The sequence below is a fragment of the Mauremys mutica genome, chromosome 3 (genome assembly GCF_020497125.1).
Source record: "Mauremys mutica isolate MM-2020 ecotype Southern chromosome 3, ASM2049712v1, whole genome shotgun sequence".
Taxonomy (NCBI): Eukaryota; Metazoa; Chordata; order Testudines; family Geoemydidae; genus Mauremys; species Mauremys mutica.
Genome location: NC_059074.1, coordinates 114,687,442 through 114,705,462, shown reverse-complemented (window position 1 = coordinate 114,705,462; position 18,021 = coordinate 114,687,442). Strand labels below are relative to the sequence as shown.

Genomic DNA, 18,021 nt, shown 5'->3' with positions numbered 1-18,021 from the left:
ACCTCAGTTTAGCATCTGCATTTCCACTCTCTCAGGAGCAATAATAGGGTTATCAGTGACTGTCAGCTCTGACAGAAAAGTGCTATTTATTCAGAACAAAAGCAATTCAGAGAAAACGTATCATAAAAACAAACAACTTATCTGCATTTTAGCTTACCAGCTGGTCAGCCATCTTCTACATGGAGCCCCTCATAGGATTAGTGTACTTCAGGCCTCTCATAGGGCTTGTCTCTGATCATAGACTCATGTCAGTTCTTGGATCAAGTGTGAGTGACACCCTCTTTCTAAGTTAGGAATGTCACTTTATAGACTTTCAGGCATTTGCATGTTAGGCCTCTTGAGCTATTTCCAGGGAGTGAAACTTCAAAATGACTTGTTACCTACATTGTTTTCGATATTGGAGATTTTCATTAATTACCTCCCGTTGACTTTAGTTCCTGCCAGACACCTCCTTTATCTTACCCCTTGAGACAGAAATCCAATCTCAATCACCTGCAAGCTCATAAAGATGTATCAAACACATAAATATTATAATAGTCTTTGAATATACCATGTCTCTGTGGCATCTGTGTGTCTCCTTATAATACACTTTGAATATTCCATGTTTCCGAAGTCTCACGTCTGCCACATCCCCTTTCTCCAGTGTTGACCTACATCAGAGGTTGCTCTTTTGCTGCTCCCACAGCAATTATTTGGTGAAGTCTGCTCTCATCCCTCCTGATTCCTCATCCCTTTTTCAAATGCAGCTCAAAACGTCTACCTCTTCTGTGTTGCCCACAATCAGGAAGCTGTAATTCATACTTGCACTCCCTACTACCAACCCTTCACATCTCTCATTTACTTTCCCCTTTGTATTGTGGCAGCTGGCTGTTGCACATTGTGAGATAGTGATACTGTTAACACATCCGCTGTCAGAGGTCTGCTCTGTTGCCTTTCATTCTTCCAACAATGAATAAGAGTATTTTCAAACATTTCGAGCTTGTACATCTATTTAAACCAGTGTAGGCTAAGTATAGCACACTATGGGGCATGAGGTCAAATTAAATTAAGTGACAAACTTGAAAATCACTACTTGAACTCTCAAGTTGCTATTCTCTACTTTGTCATCCCTACTAATTTTGTCAAGAGCAGTGAAAGCAGCAGTTGTCTGTTTACTCTGAAATGCGAGACCTCATGGAGGTGGTTTTTTTAGAGCGCTGGGAGACCTCTCTCCCAGCACTCTGCCGTGACTTCACAAGCCACATTGAAGTGCTGCCGCGGCAGTGCTTTAGCGTTGCCAGTGTAGACTAGCCCTCAGTGTGAGAAATTTCTGTCAGATACTTATAAGTCCCCAGTGGCACCTGATCCTTTATTGTTATACTATGGCAAAAAAGAAGGATTTTAAGTGAGTGCTTGGAGAGGTTCATGGAAGGTCTAGTTCCAGCAATTATTTCTTATTAGTGTTGAGCCTTTTAACCAAGTATACAAATACACAGCCAGCACCTGAATACAGAATAAAAGCCTTTACATCACCCTCTTTCAAGATGGTTTCCTCTGTAAAGACCGTGGCAAAAGGTTTATATTTGGACTACTGTGATTGTAGCTTCTGCTTCAAACTGGCACTGAGTGCAGATGTGCACAAAAATGAAAAAAGGTAACTGATCATGAACTTTTCATTTTTCAAAAAGCGCTTTAGTTTTGGTTCCGATTTAACTTTGGACAAAGATTTGGAGGGAGTGGAGATTCTACTTTATCCATAGTGTTCTGTTCATCCCTAAAACATTACGTCCCAATCCTTTAATACATCTTACTTCTGATCCTCATATTTCTATTTAATTAAAAATAAATAACAAAAGTATTCCATTCGTCAGTCACGTCCTATGTATGGACTTTGTGTGTATGATTTTCCTCAGTATTTGCTGCTTTTTAATTTACTGGGGATTTTTTTTCAGTTAATATCTCAAGCCCTAACAGCAGCTATCTTTTGTTGTTCAGATAACATTAATATTTTGTCACCTTATGCAAAAGCATGTGCTAATAGAGTCAATGTACGAATCACAGTCTAAGAATCCCTAGCAGTATGGGGATTAGAACTGGGCCCAAACTAAAAGGTGGAATGAAATCTGCTTGCCCCCAAATAGTGAGGAAGTTTAGTTTGGGTCTTTGCAACTCCAACCTTTTTCCTCTAAGAGGCCAAATTGGAGCATCAGTTCCAAACTAACCTCAAACTTTGGAGATGTTTGGATTCAAACGCTATTTTGGATTTGAAAGCTTGGGCCCATTTTTAACTCTGCCTCAGGATGCTATGGTATGAGATATCATTTGGGGAATGTTGTGGTAAATACCCTTTAAGTTAAAAAGAAATAATTAACCTGTACAATCCATCAGTATATTTATGTAGCAACTATCACTGTAATAACTAGATGGCAAACACAGAAAATTATACAAGAGGATACACTAGCTGTAACCACCATAAAAGCACAGTGACTCATTCTCAGCCTACATGGGAAATATCAAAACAAAACAGCAGCAGCAAAATGCATGAGGACTGGAAACAGATAATAAAGCAATTCAGAACAGCCATAATGCAGTAGATTATTTGTAAAGGATGCGAGAGCTGTCTAATATTTCACAAATATTACATGTTATGTGTCTTAGTATCGGGTGGGGGATAACTCAGTGGTTTGAGCATTGGCCTGCTAAACCCAGGGTTGTAAGCTCAATCCTCAAGTGGGGCCACTTAGGGATCTGGGGCAAAATCAGTACTTGGCCCTGGTAGTGAAGGCAGGGGGGCTAGACTCAATGATCTTTTGGGGTCCCTTCCAGTTCTATGAGATAGGTATATCTCCATTTTAAAAAAAAATTGTGGGGTTTGTTATAATTACACATGTTTAATTCAAGCAGGGGTTATTTGCATTTACACAGGAGACAAGAGCATCAGATGGTATTTAAAGGACAATATGGTTGTCATTCTTACTGAAGTTTTACCTCTGACCATGCTGGGTTCAACTGTCTAGCTCAGGGGTTCTCAAACTGGGGGTCATGACCCCTCAGGGGTCATGAGGTTATTACATGGGGGGGGGTCACAAGCTGTCAACCTCCATCCCAAACCACATTTCACCTTCAGCATTTATAATAGTGTTAAATATTTTAAAGTGTTTTTAACTCAGAAGAGGGGTCGCACTCAGAGGCTTGCTGTGTGAAAGGGGTCACCAATACAAAAGTTTGAGAGCCACTGATTTAGCTGGTAATCCCAGGAGAGTAGGAACCAAGCAGGAAAAACTGAATCCCAGAACTTTGGGGCAGATAAAAGAACAGCCTGTGAAGACCAAGAGGGAGAGAGGAAGGCAGGGACTGCTGGGGAAAGGGTGGGGGTCTTGGATAAGCTAGGCTTGTCTGGGCCATAAGATAAGAGACAGATGCATGTAGACTGGTTGGTTGTGTGAAAACCCTTCTCTCTTTTTATGCTTTGTTCCTACTATTGAGAACAAACAATACTCTCTTTAAAAGACTGTTTGGGGTTATTGTATTCACCACTGGTCACAGCTCCCAAGGAGGAGACTTGCAGTAGTTGAACCCAGTCAGGTCTGCACAGGGGAAGTGCAGGGGAGCAGTCAATAACAGGCGAATTGTGGGATTCCACCCTGAGAGAAGTGAAGGCCTGTCATTAGAAAAGGTGCACTCAGGGACTAGAAAGTGATCCAGGGGACAGCTAGCCCTGAACCATTATTCTCCTTGATACTAAAAGAAAGGAATTTTATAGAAAACCAATAAACCTCTTTACTGTAGTAAGAATTAATTCCTTTGTTACTGAAGTACAGGCTATGCATATTTCTGATCTACACAGGTGGCATTATGCCTCACTGCACACTGTAGTTCTCAATAGCAACTGCCTCTTTCTTATAGCACTGTTCTGAAGAGATGCTAACATCCCTCACAAAGGTTTGGATCAACTGTGGGCCATAACCTATATAAATGCATTTTAATATCAGTTTATGGGGTTAAAAATGTCTCTTGCTGCTGAATAGGAATCCATACTTCACTAGATATTATGGAGATGAGTGCTTTACAAATGCAAATTCATACATAAACAGTAATTTTTTTAGCAATCATTTTTCACTCAGGGGTAGCATTATTTGGCACTGCCAGATCAGTGTAGCCTCTGCTATACACTTAATTATGGGGAGAATAAAGCAAATGAGCATTGGACAAGTCATTTTAATCAAATTTTGCAGTTTTATTAGAAAGGTCACATTTACGGTTCCATTGAGGTTGATGGAGTTTCAACCCCCAGGGGTAAATTTGTCCTGAAGTGTGCAAGCAGCACAGCATCTTTTCTAGAAGGCTTCATTCATCTTGATGAGAGGTGATATTTAATAGATCTGTAGGCTAACAGGTGGCAGAAATCTCCATCCTTCCTCATGCCTCTGCTATGATAATTATAATAAAACTGGGATAGCTATTGTGTTCAAAACATGACAGCAGTTGGCACAGAGGTGCGGAGGATGTAAGACACTCTTATCAAGAGTTTCTGCTGGGGAATCATATTTACAGATCTCTGGGGTTACCCTTGTTCTTAATAAAGGATCACCACCACCACTATGGGATTTTGTTTATAGTTCCAAGTTCTGATTTCTAATATACCTTACATAAAATCATAATGTCATTACCATAATATAAATAGAATATAAATACCCAAGATGATCCAAAACTCTAGATAGACTTTCTCCTGATTATTTTTAAAGTTCTTTGACTTGTGAAATACCCTTGAAAAGTATTCACTGTGGCTTGTAGAGACCCCAAATACAAGTAAGCAGAATTGAAAACTTGAAAAGGAATTGCAAGTCTGATACTTAAAATGCATGTTTATCTAGTTATCCATAGCCTATAACTCCAATGTAATAACAAGCCTCAAAGTATATCAATAAAGCAAAAAGTGGAAGAGAATTTAATCAATTTCTGCATTTTATTAGCTCTCTGCAGGCTGCTGCACTCAGCTCTGTTAAGTAAGTGACTTGTTTACAGACTGGTTGTTGGAGGTTTGGTTTCCAGAGTGGAACTTGTCGCTGTCATTGGTTAATTGAAAATAAAATCTATACATAGATTTAAAAAAAAATGTTTTTGAAATGCGGCAGTGGATTTAGTTAGTGTTTATGTGCTTACTTCCTTGGCAATAAATACAAACAGTATGTCACTAATTAAATGCTTTGAATCAAAGCTCTGTATCCACCCTGCTTCTATTTTTTCTAATAAGCTGATGGTAAATTGGAGCAATCATATTTACTTTGTTCTGCACCAAAGTTTTGCTGTCCCTTTAATCAAGAGACAGAGTTATTAAGAGTGTGATGTGCTGAGGCATTTGAAACATTTTACGAGATGTGAGGAACCAGCTAAGCATCCCTTTCTGATTTTATTCTATTGTGCTTAGCCTTTTATTACAGACTCATTGCTATAGAATCTGAATGCCTGAAAGCACAACATGCACAGGAAACTCAGTAAGAGACAGTTTTCAGATGTGGTGGGACATTTTCAAACCAAAGCCAGAAAGCTAAATAGGAATGGAAACTGTTCATCTGCACTCAGCTGATGAATGCAGCAGATATTTATGCTAGTCTTCAAATTATTTGATTCACCCAGAGCTGTAGGTTAAGCAGGATACCCAACCAATGCCCTTTGCCATTGTTCAACATAGAAGGGAGTGAAGAGAGACCTTTGTGGATCCCCAGGAAAAGAAACAGAGAGGGAAGAAGGCCCAGAAGATGCTGGACATACAGTTGTCCCAAACATACCAAATGGGACCAGCAAGCCCCTGAGTTTCTCCCCAACAACACAAAAGTAGGCTGGTAGAAGAGTTGGGGTTTGCATAACAGTATTATGTACTGTTATCCATTTTTGAAGTAATGATGATAGGGTCTGGCACACTTACATGTAATTATGAAATATTAATGCTAGGTTGTTGCCTTATTAATTAATTTCATTATTATTATTGTTTTCCTGGTAATTCTAGCAGCAGGATATGAATTGAAAGGGAAAGACCAGCATTTAGGCCAGCAGCTTAAAAGGTTGCCCACTCCGTGGAATCAATGCCAGTTGGGGAGTGCTCCATCTGTGGTCATGGACGGAGGTACTCTACAGCCAGACACCCATTCACAACCCTTCTGTTGCTCTCTGGACCCTGTGGCTCTGCCCAGTCATCCTCTCCAACAAGAGACAGAAGGAACAAGGCTGTTGACACTGCAGGTCACATGATGTCAGAGGCTAACATTCAGCTAAATTTAGGTACATACCTGGAGCTTAATATAGCACTACCAACATAGCATTGTACCAGGAAATCTGATAGAATCATAGGCTTAGATGACATAAGCCAGTGATCTGAATTCTCTCTTGCCATCTGTTGATGACATGGAGGGAAAGATCTCCGTGGCAGAGCATATTTGCACGGAAACACCTACTTTGCCGAGGTATTCAGTAGAATGTTTTGCCAAACTGTGGCTGTTTTGGGTTAAAATTCACTTAAATCTTGACTAAAGGGCAGCAGAACTGTACTTAATATGCCCTAGTTGAGGGGCAAATGATTACCACCCAAGATACTGTGGGGCAGGTGTTTACTTACTGCTTGCACACTTTTCATAATTGATGCTGTGTTCCCTCTCCTCTTAATAAAAGCTTTTTTTTTTTGTTAGGCACAGACGTAGTGCTTGCGAGAGAGGAAGAATTCTGTCTTAGAGTTGTACCAGGGTGGTACTTACTGTTCTTGAGCTGGTTCTGTTTTGTAATGTTACATTTCCCTCCCAAATGACAATGAGCTAAGGGTCAAATCTATCAAATTTCAGTCCTGGACTAGTGACATCTTTAAGATCTATTTTCTTGGGCACCATCCAGACTAGCAACATCTGCCTTGTCCTGTGGAGAGCAAAGCATCTCCCCTTTTCAACAGCTTAAAGCATCTGTTTCCAGCCAGGCCTGTTCATGAGATATAGTCCTAAAAATGGCATATCATTCAGAAGAACCATGTACATTGCATGACTTTTTGTGAAGTGTGTCTATTTTTCTACTTCACAATAAGTATTAACTGAGCTTCTCTAAAGGGGCCAGCTATCACTTTAAAATTGCATGTATTGTACCAATCATCCCTATTATTTTAACCCTGATAGAGATATCTATCTCATTAGTTACACTATCAACAGTACAGCAACAGAAACAGATTCTTGTTTGTACAATTGCTTCCTGACTCCCAAACAGCATTCTTTGCTCTTAAAGTCTGTTGCTATGCCATCTGCACAACGGTGGCCAGGGAAATGGCTCATAGGAGTGACCACCCCATCCAGGAAATGAGGACAGAGAAGAAAATGTTACTTGTCAATGCAGACCTCCTCTTCTCTGAATGTTTCCCCTCAGTTCCTCCTCCGCTCCCCTCCCCAAGTTAGCTAAAGGGAGGATAATCATAGAATCATAGAATATCAGGGTTGGAAGGGACCTTAGGAGGTCATCTAGCCCCTGCTCAAAGCAGGACAAATCCCCAACTAAATCGTCCCAGCCAGGGCTTTGTCAAGCCTGACCTTAAAAACCTCTAAGGAAGGAGATTCCACCACCTCCCTAGCTAACCCATTCCAGTTCTTCACCACCCTTCTAGTGAAAAAGTTTTTCCTAATATCCAGCCTAAACCTCCCCAACTGCAACTTGAGACCATTACTCCTTGTTCTGTCATCTGGTACCACTGAGAACAGTCTAGATCCATCCTCTTTGGAACCCCCTTTCAGGTAGTTGAAAGCAGCTATCAAATCTCCCCTCATTCTTCTCTTCTGCAGACTAAACAATCCTAGTTCCCTCAGCCTCTCCTCATAAGTCATGTGCTCCAGCCCCCTAATCATTTCTGTTGCCCTCTGCTGGACTCTTTCCAATTTTTCCACATTCTTCTTGTAGTGTGGGGCCCAAAACTGGACACAGTACTAGATGAGGCCTCACCAATGTCGAATAGAGGGGAATGATCACGTCCCTCGATCTGCTGGCAATGCCCCTACTTATACAGCCCAAAATGCCATTAGCCTTCATGGCAACAAGGGCACACTGTTGACTCGTATCCAGCTTCTTGTCCACTGTAACCCCTAGGTCCTTTTCTGCAGAACAGCTGCCTAGCCACTCGGTCCCTAGTCTGTAGCAGTACATGGGATTCTTCCATCCTAAGTGTAGGACTCTGCACTTGTTCTTGTTGAACCTCATCAGATTCCTTTTGGCCCAATCCTCTAATTTGTCTAGGTCCCTCTGTATGCTATCCCTACGCTCCAGTGTATCTACCATTCCTCCCAGTTTAGTGTCATCTGCAAACTTGCTGAGGGTGCAATCCACGCCATCCTCTAGATCATTAATGAAGATAATGAACAAAACCGGCCCCAAGGCCGACCCTTGGGGCATTCCGCTTGATACTGGCTGCCAGCTAGACATGGAGCCATTGATCACTACCTGTTGAGCCCGATGATGTAGCCAGCACATACTTCTTTAACTTGCTGGCAAGAATACTGTGGGAGACCATATCAAAAGCTTTGATAAAGTCAAGGAATAACATGTCCACTGTTTTCCCCTAATCCACAGAGCTAGTTATCGCATCATAGAAGGCAATTAGGTTAGTCAGGCATGACTTGCCCTTGGTGAATCCATGCTGACTGTTCCTGATCACTTTCCTCTCCTCTAAGTGCTTCAGAATTGATTCCTTGAGGACCTGCTCCATGATTTTTCCAGCGACTGAGGTGAGGCTGACAGACCTGTAGTTCTCTGGATCCTCCTTCTTCCCTTTTTTAAAGATGGGCACTACATTAGCCTTTTTCCAGTCATCAGGGACCTCCCACGATCACCATGAGTTTTCAAAGATAATGGCCAATGGTTCTGCAATCACATCCGCTAACTCCTTTAGCACCCTCGGGTGCAGCGCATCCAGCCCCATGGACTTGTGCTCGTCCAGCTTTTCTAAATAGTCCTGAACCACTTCTTTCTCCACAGAGGGCTGGTCACCTCCTCCCCATTCTGTGCTGCCCAGTGCAGTAGTCTGGGAGCTGACCTTGTTTGTGATGACAGAGGCAAAAAAAGCATTGAGTACATTAGCTTTTTACACATCCTCTGTCACTAGGTTGCCTCCCTCATTCAGTAAGGGACCCACACTTTCTTTGACTTTCTTCTTGTTGCTAACATACCTGAAGAAACCCTTCTTGTTACTCTTAACATCTCTTGCTAGCTGCAACTTCAAGTGTGATTTGGCCTTCCTGATTTCACTCCTGCATGCCTGAGCAATATTTGTATACTCCTCTCTGGTCATTTGTCCAATCTTCCACTTCTTGTAAACTTCTTTTTTGCGTTTAAAATCAGCAAGGATTTCACTGTTAAGCCAGGCAGGTCACCTGCCATATTTACTATTCTTTCTACACATTGGGATGGTTTGTTCTTGCAACCTCAATAAGGATTTTTTAAAATAAAAGATGTACTTTGGTTCTACTCTCTATTTTGCAAATGTTTCTCTGCAATTTTCTTAGAAAAATATCAAACGTAGAGCAGATGGGTTCTTGGAAGGTAGATATGTACTTTATGTTGTATTTTCCAGTAATATTCTTTATTTTCTTTCCTGAAGTAATAAATTATACTGCTCCTGTGCAAAGACTTAAAGACTGTTTTAAAATTTTATTATGTTCTCTTGATTTTTTTGTCCAGTATAAGCACTGGTGGAAATCTAAGTTTAAATGAACAGAGAAATTCCTACTCTGTACAGAGAAAATGTTTTATACATTTCCTAATGCCAAAGCACACAAAAAGATCATGTGCTTCAATGGAAACTTAAGCAGAATAGGGCTTTTTCTGAGGCAATAAATATATCTATTTCCTGTTCTTATAGTAGTTATTATACTATTATATATTAGCATTTCTATTAAGCTGTTGATTAAAAGTACAAAAACCAAAACCCTGTTTCTTGCAGATTGCTCAGTGCTAATCCTCTGGCTTGCACCAATCCTGTTGGATCTAACTTTACAAAGCAAGGCTGCTCCAAAGGCATGCAACAATTGGATGAAGCTAATAATTTGCTATGCAGTATGGAATAAGTCTGTGGAATTTATCAGCACAGAAAATTATTGAGGAAAATACATTAGCAAGCTTTTCTTTAAATAGTTTTGGTGGATTGTGACCCAGTCCAGCACCCAGGTATTCACACCCTACACAGAATTGTAATATCTCGGTACAAAATATTCCTTGTGAAGTATCATTTGAAAACCCACTGATCATTAATAGCCTTGTTTATTAAGAGTTATGGATATATGCCGGAATTATGACTAAAGTGTATTTTAACACCAGGCATGTCAAGGGGAGTTAGTAAACAGGTCTATATTAAACAAAGGAATGTGGGTTTACCTCAGTTTACATACAAGCAGTAATCAGGACTATCAAGACAGCAGAGGGAGGAGATTGCAGGAAACAGAACAATCTGCATTTTAGCAAATACTAGTGGGGAGAGGGGGAACAGCAATGAGTTTCCTTCACCACCAGACCCCATGTCACCTTTCTTATAGATTGAATAAACTTTACTTTGAGGGATAACCTTCGAAACAATCCATTTCAAAGGTTCACTAGACTATAAAAGGGAGGGGCAGAAAACACCAAGTGATCTCTTTCACCTAAAAAGACAAAGGAACTAGGGTGACCAGACAGCAAATGTGGGATAGGGGTTGGGGGTAATAGGAGCCTCTATAAGAAAAAGATGCAAAAATCGGGACATCTGGTCACCCTAAAAGGAACCAGCACGTTGGGGCTTCTGGAGGAAATCCTGACCAGGGTGAGGAAATCAGCCACCATCTTGCTGGAACACTATGGGTGAGAAAACCCATCATGAACAAAGCCATCTTGAAAAAAGCCTGTGTTTTTCAAATTTTAAATTAAGTTTTAGACTTTTAGATGCATGTTTTCACTTTTCATTGCTTGCAACCATTTCTAACTTTCTCTCTTGTACTTGGTCACTTAAAATCCTTCCTTCTTGTTGTCCATCAACTTGTTTTCCTATTAATCTCAATGAACAGCACTGTGTTTAAGTAAAAATGAATGTTAACTCCAGTCAATGTGGCAAGCTGTTGGGTTTTGTCTCTTTAAAAGAGCAAACAGATCTTTTTATTCCTCTGAATGTTGCAGGAGAGGGCTGGACATTGCAGAACACACAAGTCTGGGAAAGTGTTGGGGTCACCTGTTAACATCAACCAAGTCGGGTAAAGACAAGAGTGTGTCTGTGATAACTGCTGGCAGGCTGTTGGTTTCAAAGTAGTTGAATCAGAGCTGTATAGCACACAGAACATGAAGTGCATGCTGGCTGCTGGCTGTGTGTGTGACCCAGGCAGGAAGCCAAAACTAGCAGAAGCATTTTGGGGCACTCAGGTTTACAATGCAAGGTGTGACACAACCTTTCAATGGTCTGAACTGCTCACCAGACATGGATATTATAATGTTAGTTGGGGTGACTATTATAAGTTTGAGAGACTGTTTCTCTTCTCATTCACTTTTTTCATCTCTTTGTATCTTTCTCAAAAATTCCTTTAGGGTTGAAACATGATTGTTTTCATGAATATAAGGAAAGCACTTGAATTTATAGTACATTAGCTAGGATAAGTTTTAAGAGATGTCAATTCTCATGCTTCAGTGCATGAAATGAATGCCAGCTGAAATCAACAAGAAATTCCCCACTTTCATAGAACCGTATTGTACAAGTAGATAGTTGTTTTTCCATCTCCCTTTGAAGTATGTAGTAAGAGACACTAAGTTTCAGGATACTGGATTTGACAGAGCACTGATCTGTTTTTCTATAGCATTCCTGGATTGGACCCTCCAGTCCAGCCAAGATGAGCCCAGAACAAGAGATTAAAAGTGTGTGAGGGGGACAGGGTGGGGCCTGCTTTAAACCACGTTTACAGCTCAGACCTGTGGAACAAATCAGAACATCCAGTGAGCTGTTTTCATTTTTCTACTGCCCAAGGCAGGGCCACCCAGAGGATTCAAGGGGCCTGGGGCAAAGAGGGGAAGCAGCGGCGGTCTGGGTCTTCAGCGGCATTTCGGCGGCGAGGGGCCCTTCAGTCACTCCATATCTTCAGCAGCACTGAAGGGCCCCTCGCTGCCGAAATGCGGTCAGTTAAGCCAGCTTTTGGGTGGCTTGGTATAACCAGACTATCACAAAGCAGAGTGAGGTCTAGCATATGGTTTTCCTCTACAGTGGAAAAGTAGTCTCCTCTAAAATGGCAAGAGGCAGCTGTTTAATTGCACATAGCACTAGTATAAAACTGGCTGAAACTGCAGGGGAGATTTTTTAGGAGGCAGAAATAATAAACAAAATGGCTTCTGGTCAGGACACTGGATTCCGTATCCTTACCCTTGCCAAAAGCGCAATGGACTCTTTAAGGACTACAAATGGCAAGTACCTTCGTTTTCTGTCTCCTTTGAAAGTAAGCACCTGCAGCAGGAGAGGACCTTCTAACACCATATTAGCTCACAACTAAAAGTGCCATTTATTGAATCACCAACACCACTTCTAACAACACCTTCGGTGGGGTTCTTTAGAGGTACCTCTTTCAATACTAACTAGGCCAGTGCTGCTTAATTTATGAAATGTGATGGGATCTCAGCATCAGGTGGGATGGCTGCAGGCTAAAAATGACTAAAAGTGGTAGAGATACATTTCATTTAAATAAATAAACAAACAAACAAAAATAAATAATAAGTGGACTAACCTGTCCAGTAATAGATTAGGTGCAAATAAGAGTTTTCCTGGATGTTCCATTGAACGCCAGACTAAGCCAATCATCAGTATCTCTAACCAGGCACATTCCAGTAGATGTACCTGATCATGGAGTGTTAAATCCACAAACCCTGAAAAAAATAAACAGGTTACAGGAGATCCATACTCTGTGTGAAAACAATAATTAAATATTTCTGTTAGTAAACCGAAGTATTTAGAAAATCAGATAACAGGATGTATTAGGAGGCTTTAGGGCTGGGTTCTAGATGGTCTGAATTTAAAAAAAAATGAGTTCCTTGTTTTCATGTCTGACTCATATCTACATATACTAGTTATCATTTTTACCATCCATTTAGAAAATATGACAAAATGGCAAAACTGACTAATAGTATGCAATAATGGCTCTAATCACCAGAACCTGGAACATTATGAACTTCATGGTAGAACAGATGTTGCATGAGCTCTGGAGCAACTAAGCACCTTGTAAATGTTGAGTTTGTGCTTTTGCCTGAGACAGTGCTACAAATATATTAGCAAGTACTTATGAAAGCCTAACTGCAGCTCCTAGATGCAACAATTTTCTTTTGTAGTGAGTTAGTCCCTTCACCGAAGACACTGCAGTCTGTCTCTTACTACGCATTTGAACAGCCCTTGGTGCGATGGAGCGGATATAAATGTGGCTTCTGAATGATATGTCAATACAAATTAATAAATAAAATAATAATAATAATATTGGAAGAGACTGTGTCAGCAAGGAAATAAATAAATGGTAAAATAAAAAGCACATTGTCTGGGTAGTCAAGAGATATGCTAATGAGATACACAGCCTTTCAACTCCTATGGCCCTGATTCTGATTTAGTTACACTGATATAAAGCAGCAATAACTTCAGTGTAGGTATATGGGTGTAAAACCAGATTAGGCTCTATGTCACTGGCCTGAAACAAAGTAGTTGCTTAGAGCAGTGTTTCTCAATGACCAGTTTGTGGACTGGCACCGGTCCCTGAGATCTCCTTGGCACAGTTTAGGAAGGCAGTAAGCCAGTCCCTGGTATCAAAAAGTCTTAGAGAATGATCTTCTGCTTTGGTTGGCTGCCATTATCATCTGTTTGCCTAGTGAAATGAGTTGGTAAGATTAATAGCACTACATAGATGTCCATATCACAAAAACAAAACAATCCCACCCAGTTACAATCATCACAATAGACACACCCAGGCTTTACTGAGTATGGAGACTGAATCATCTCACTCCTAGAAGTTGTCTCTTCTAGGGTTGCAGTAAATTGGTAGGGCAGTGAGGAGAAGTATCCACTACTATTGCCCTTGCTGTACATGTTCTGCAGATAGAGGGACTTCAGTTTCCAGGTCTGACAATCGGGCTCTTTTTATAAGCACTACATTCAGTCCAAAGGAATAAATAATGTATTGGTTGCATAATATAACCTACTAGATGACACAAAACATATCCTGGAAGTTATAAAGATGTACAACAACATGAAGTTAACAAAAAGAGACCAGTTACAAATAACATATCTATATGTACTTCATTAAAAGGTTCGTAGATTCCAAGTCTAGAAGGAACCACTGGGTTCATCTAGTCTGACCTCCTGTATAACACAGGCCACAGAACTTCTCCCAAATAATTCCTAGAGCAGATCTTTTACAAAAACATCCAATCTTGATTTAAAAATGACTATTGATGGAGACTGCCCAACCTTGGTAAATTTTTCCAATGAATAATTACCCTCACATTTAAAAATGTGTGCCTTATTTCTAGTCTGAATTTGAAATTCCAGTCTGAATTTATAGAGAGATTGATAATATACAAAATACATAGAAATTCTCTTGAAACAAATGTTATTTATCATTTGTATATAGTTCTCTCCAATACAATGTAACTCTGATCTGAACACTTGAACCATACTGCTGATCTTTACCACTGTGAAATATTTTTAAAGATTTTATAAATGATTCATACTTGCACATTAAGGCACACAGGTTACATGGTAAACAGCCTTATTAACCAGGTAAGTGCTCTTGGCTTTCAAATAATATTCTCAGAAGAAGTAAATGAATAATTTCCAAGTAATATACTACTGTATGTAGTCAATAGTGTAGAATTGGTTTCTCTCTCTCTTCACTACATTGAGATGTCTAAGAAACTGGTATTGTATTTATCTCCACATTTCAAGCTGTTTGTTGTGTTAAAAATGTGGTTTTGAATTAGTACATAAAGAGGAGAAAGAACAGATATAATTCATAGAAAATAAAAAATATGTTCACTTCTTTCCCTCAAAACACTGAACTATGGATTTATATGTAATGCTGTTGAGTGTTAAACAGGTCTGTTTGTGAGCTGCATCCTACTCAAATTGTTGGTGAACTTGATTATATCCTGGATTAAATCCTTTCAGATATGACAAACGAGGGTGAAGTGGGCCAGCTCAGCACAGCTCGGTATGCTGCTACTGTTTTGGAGGACGCAATCTTGTGTCCAAAAATATAAGCTTTCATTTTTTAAAAAACGCAATTTTCTCCCACTTTGAAGATTCTCTTTGCAACCATAAACTGTGCACTGATACACTGATGTCTGCCTGAATTTGTAGACAGCCTAAAACAATAGAGCTGCAGCCTAAACATGAACGTTGTTAACTCTCACAGTGCTAATCAAAGCATGCAAGAATGAACACAGATAAAGATAACCTGACATCACTGCATGCAGCGTGTGCAAGGAATAAGAAAAATGGTCAGGCTATGCAAGCTATCTAGTGTAAGTGGTGCATCTCATTTTAGTGCCTCTGGTTGGTGGTACTTGGGTTGTAAGCAATAACCTGGAAGAGTCTCACTACTTTTCTTTTGCAGTTTGCCCCCCTGATTACCATTATTTCAAATTCCCATTCAGCATATTAAAAGCCAATTATATTGCCACCGTTTCACACTGTCCCACAATGGAATGCTTCTAAGAAAAAGAATATGCTGCAGACAATTTGAATTTTTTGCAATTGTCCTAATCCACTACACTGTAAAACTGTGGTAGTTTTACAGTACTTTGAATGCCAAATTTTTGGCACTCCTGTAAAGCTAGAGCCATATTTCACATTTGGATTCAACCTAAAAGCAAAAACAAACAAAGCCACCACTTCCTTTTTGAAACTCAGCAGAGTAATAAGTTAAGTAACAACAATAGCATCCCACATAGCTCTTTTCATTCCAAAAGTTCCCAAATCATTTAATAAAACATAAGAACCAACTTCACCCACCTCAGAAATACAGCCATTGCTATTGCTTAGGAACAGAGTAACTGGAAATGAGCGAACGTCATGGAACTTAAAGTTTTGTGAACTGTTTATTGGGTTTGCGAATTAGGAGTTGTAACCCTTTTCTTCCTGTTATTTTAACTTATTTTATTCTGTTTTTAAAAAAGCAAAACCACGTTTTTCAAACGAAAGAGAGGCCTCTGCTACAAGTTAGTGATAGAAAACAATGTATCAATGCTAGACTGCCCTTTATAGAATGTTTATTTCCCCCAAATAGAACTTCTCTTCCTCTGTTCCATTTCTCACATGCTCTCTTGTCTTTGTTTTTCACTCTGCTTATTTTCTGCTCCATTTTTAACACTATATTTTTTCACTGGCTATGTTTTGGTCCCCCTTTCGTCCCCCATCCCCACATCAGAGCAATAACATTCAATTTTAAACTGAATTTTGAAACCCAAAAAGGACAATTACGAAAAAATTTGCTCATCCCTAGCAGCAAGTCTACATGACATTTAAAGACAGGAAGCAACAAAGTGCTTACTTAATAAAGCACTTTGCCAGATCTATAGATTGGGATACTGCATTACTTTTTTTCATTACCGACACTCAAAATGTACGGCGTACATTCATAAAATCCCATTTTTGGCTACATTCATGTTGTTAAAGTCTGAAAGTGAAATTCTTCCAGATTCTAATATCTCATTTTGGTGCTTTTAAAAAAAACAACATACTCCACTGCTGACAAATTAATAATAAACTATAAAATCAGCCCAGTTCTGCCTGCAAATAGAGCTGTCACAGGCTCCAGTTGACACATACGCTATCCTGTAGAAGGCAGCAGTATATGCCGCATACACCAGCTGATATATTATACCTTATACCAGAGAGCAGGAGGCAGAGCATGTTAAAGCAGCAGCAAATCAATGGAGCGGAAGCAATACAATATTCCTTCACTGATAGACTGCAAAAAATGGAATAAGACTGGGGAATCAAAGTTTGCAGGTCCCACCATCTGAAAACAGACAGAGTAGCCACACATGGTGGGAGGAAGCACATACCTCTGTAGACTCTCATAACCTTCTTTATTTAGCATTTGGAGCATTCCTACTGGAGGAAGTGTCACCATGGAAAGTATTTCAAGGTAGTTGGGAAAGCACCCAATCACGTCAGTGGCTGCTGGGGTAGAATTTATTCCCATGCTGACTTCATGGAAGATGCTTGTGCACAAAGTTGTTTTGTTTTGACACAACACTATGTAGTGGTCAATTGGTTTTCATTTATTGTTACACTGATGCGTTCACATTCATTTAAATTTGATTCAGAACACAAGAAATAATGTGTTTGCTGAACTGCAAGTGCAAGAAACTCTTCCACTGTTCCAAGTTCCTTGACAAAGGGCACTTGTTGTCTGAGTGTTTCAGGGACAACAACCACTTGTATGTTGGAACACACATCTCCACTATCAAGCTTGCAGGTGACTTTGTGCTCTTCTGTTGGAGCTTTACTGATACCTGCATCTTGCTTATGAACAGCGAGAGTGTTTTAAACACAAATGTGAAGCAACCCAGCCAGGAGCTGGTTATTAAGAGTCCAATCCACAAAGCCAATGGATTCAAATTTCTTCAGCGTGTTAGACAAAACTATGCTCCTATTCAAGCCAGTGGCAAAACTCCCATCAGTTTCAACAGGGAAGGATCAGACCCTATACATTCATTATAAGACACTAGTGACTTGCTTTACATCATTTGTATTTACAACTCCCTCAAGGTCTGACAGACAACTTGTTATCTAGAACATCTTTCTCCATTACTGCTTAGTGGAAGGGACTGCAGAAAAGGGTATTAAACTTTCAAAAGATCTGCATAATTACAAAATTATCAAAATGATGCAGAAGGAGCTTTCATTTATTCACTTATTTTACTTTTAAGGGGTCGGTAGAGGAATTTTTCCAGTGTGGCCTATGGAAAAGTTCAAAACTAAATTAGATAATACCTTATATAAACGGTGGATGAGTTATCCTAACTAAGTACAAGAGG

The 18,021-nt window shown here is 39.9% G+C and overlaps 1 protein-coding gene across 5 annotated transcripts in view; it reads right to left on the bottom strand.

Annotated features, from left to right (window-relative positions):
• The window catches only part of ESR1 (estrogen receptor 1), a 285,513-nt gene that overhangs the window by 20,256 nt on the left and 247,236 nt on the right, over window positions 1-18,021 (bottom strand). For all 5 annotated transcript variants that reach the window (XM_045011673.1, XM_045011671.1, XM_045011672.1 and 2 more), the window contains one exon: window positions 12,723-12,861. In XM_045011673.1, coding sequence (XP_044867608.1) covers window positions 12,723-12,861 — 139 coding nt within the window. The remainder of the gene's footprint in view (window positions 1-12,722; window positions 12,862-18,021) is intronic.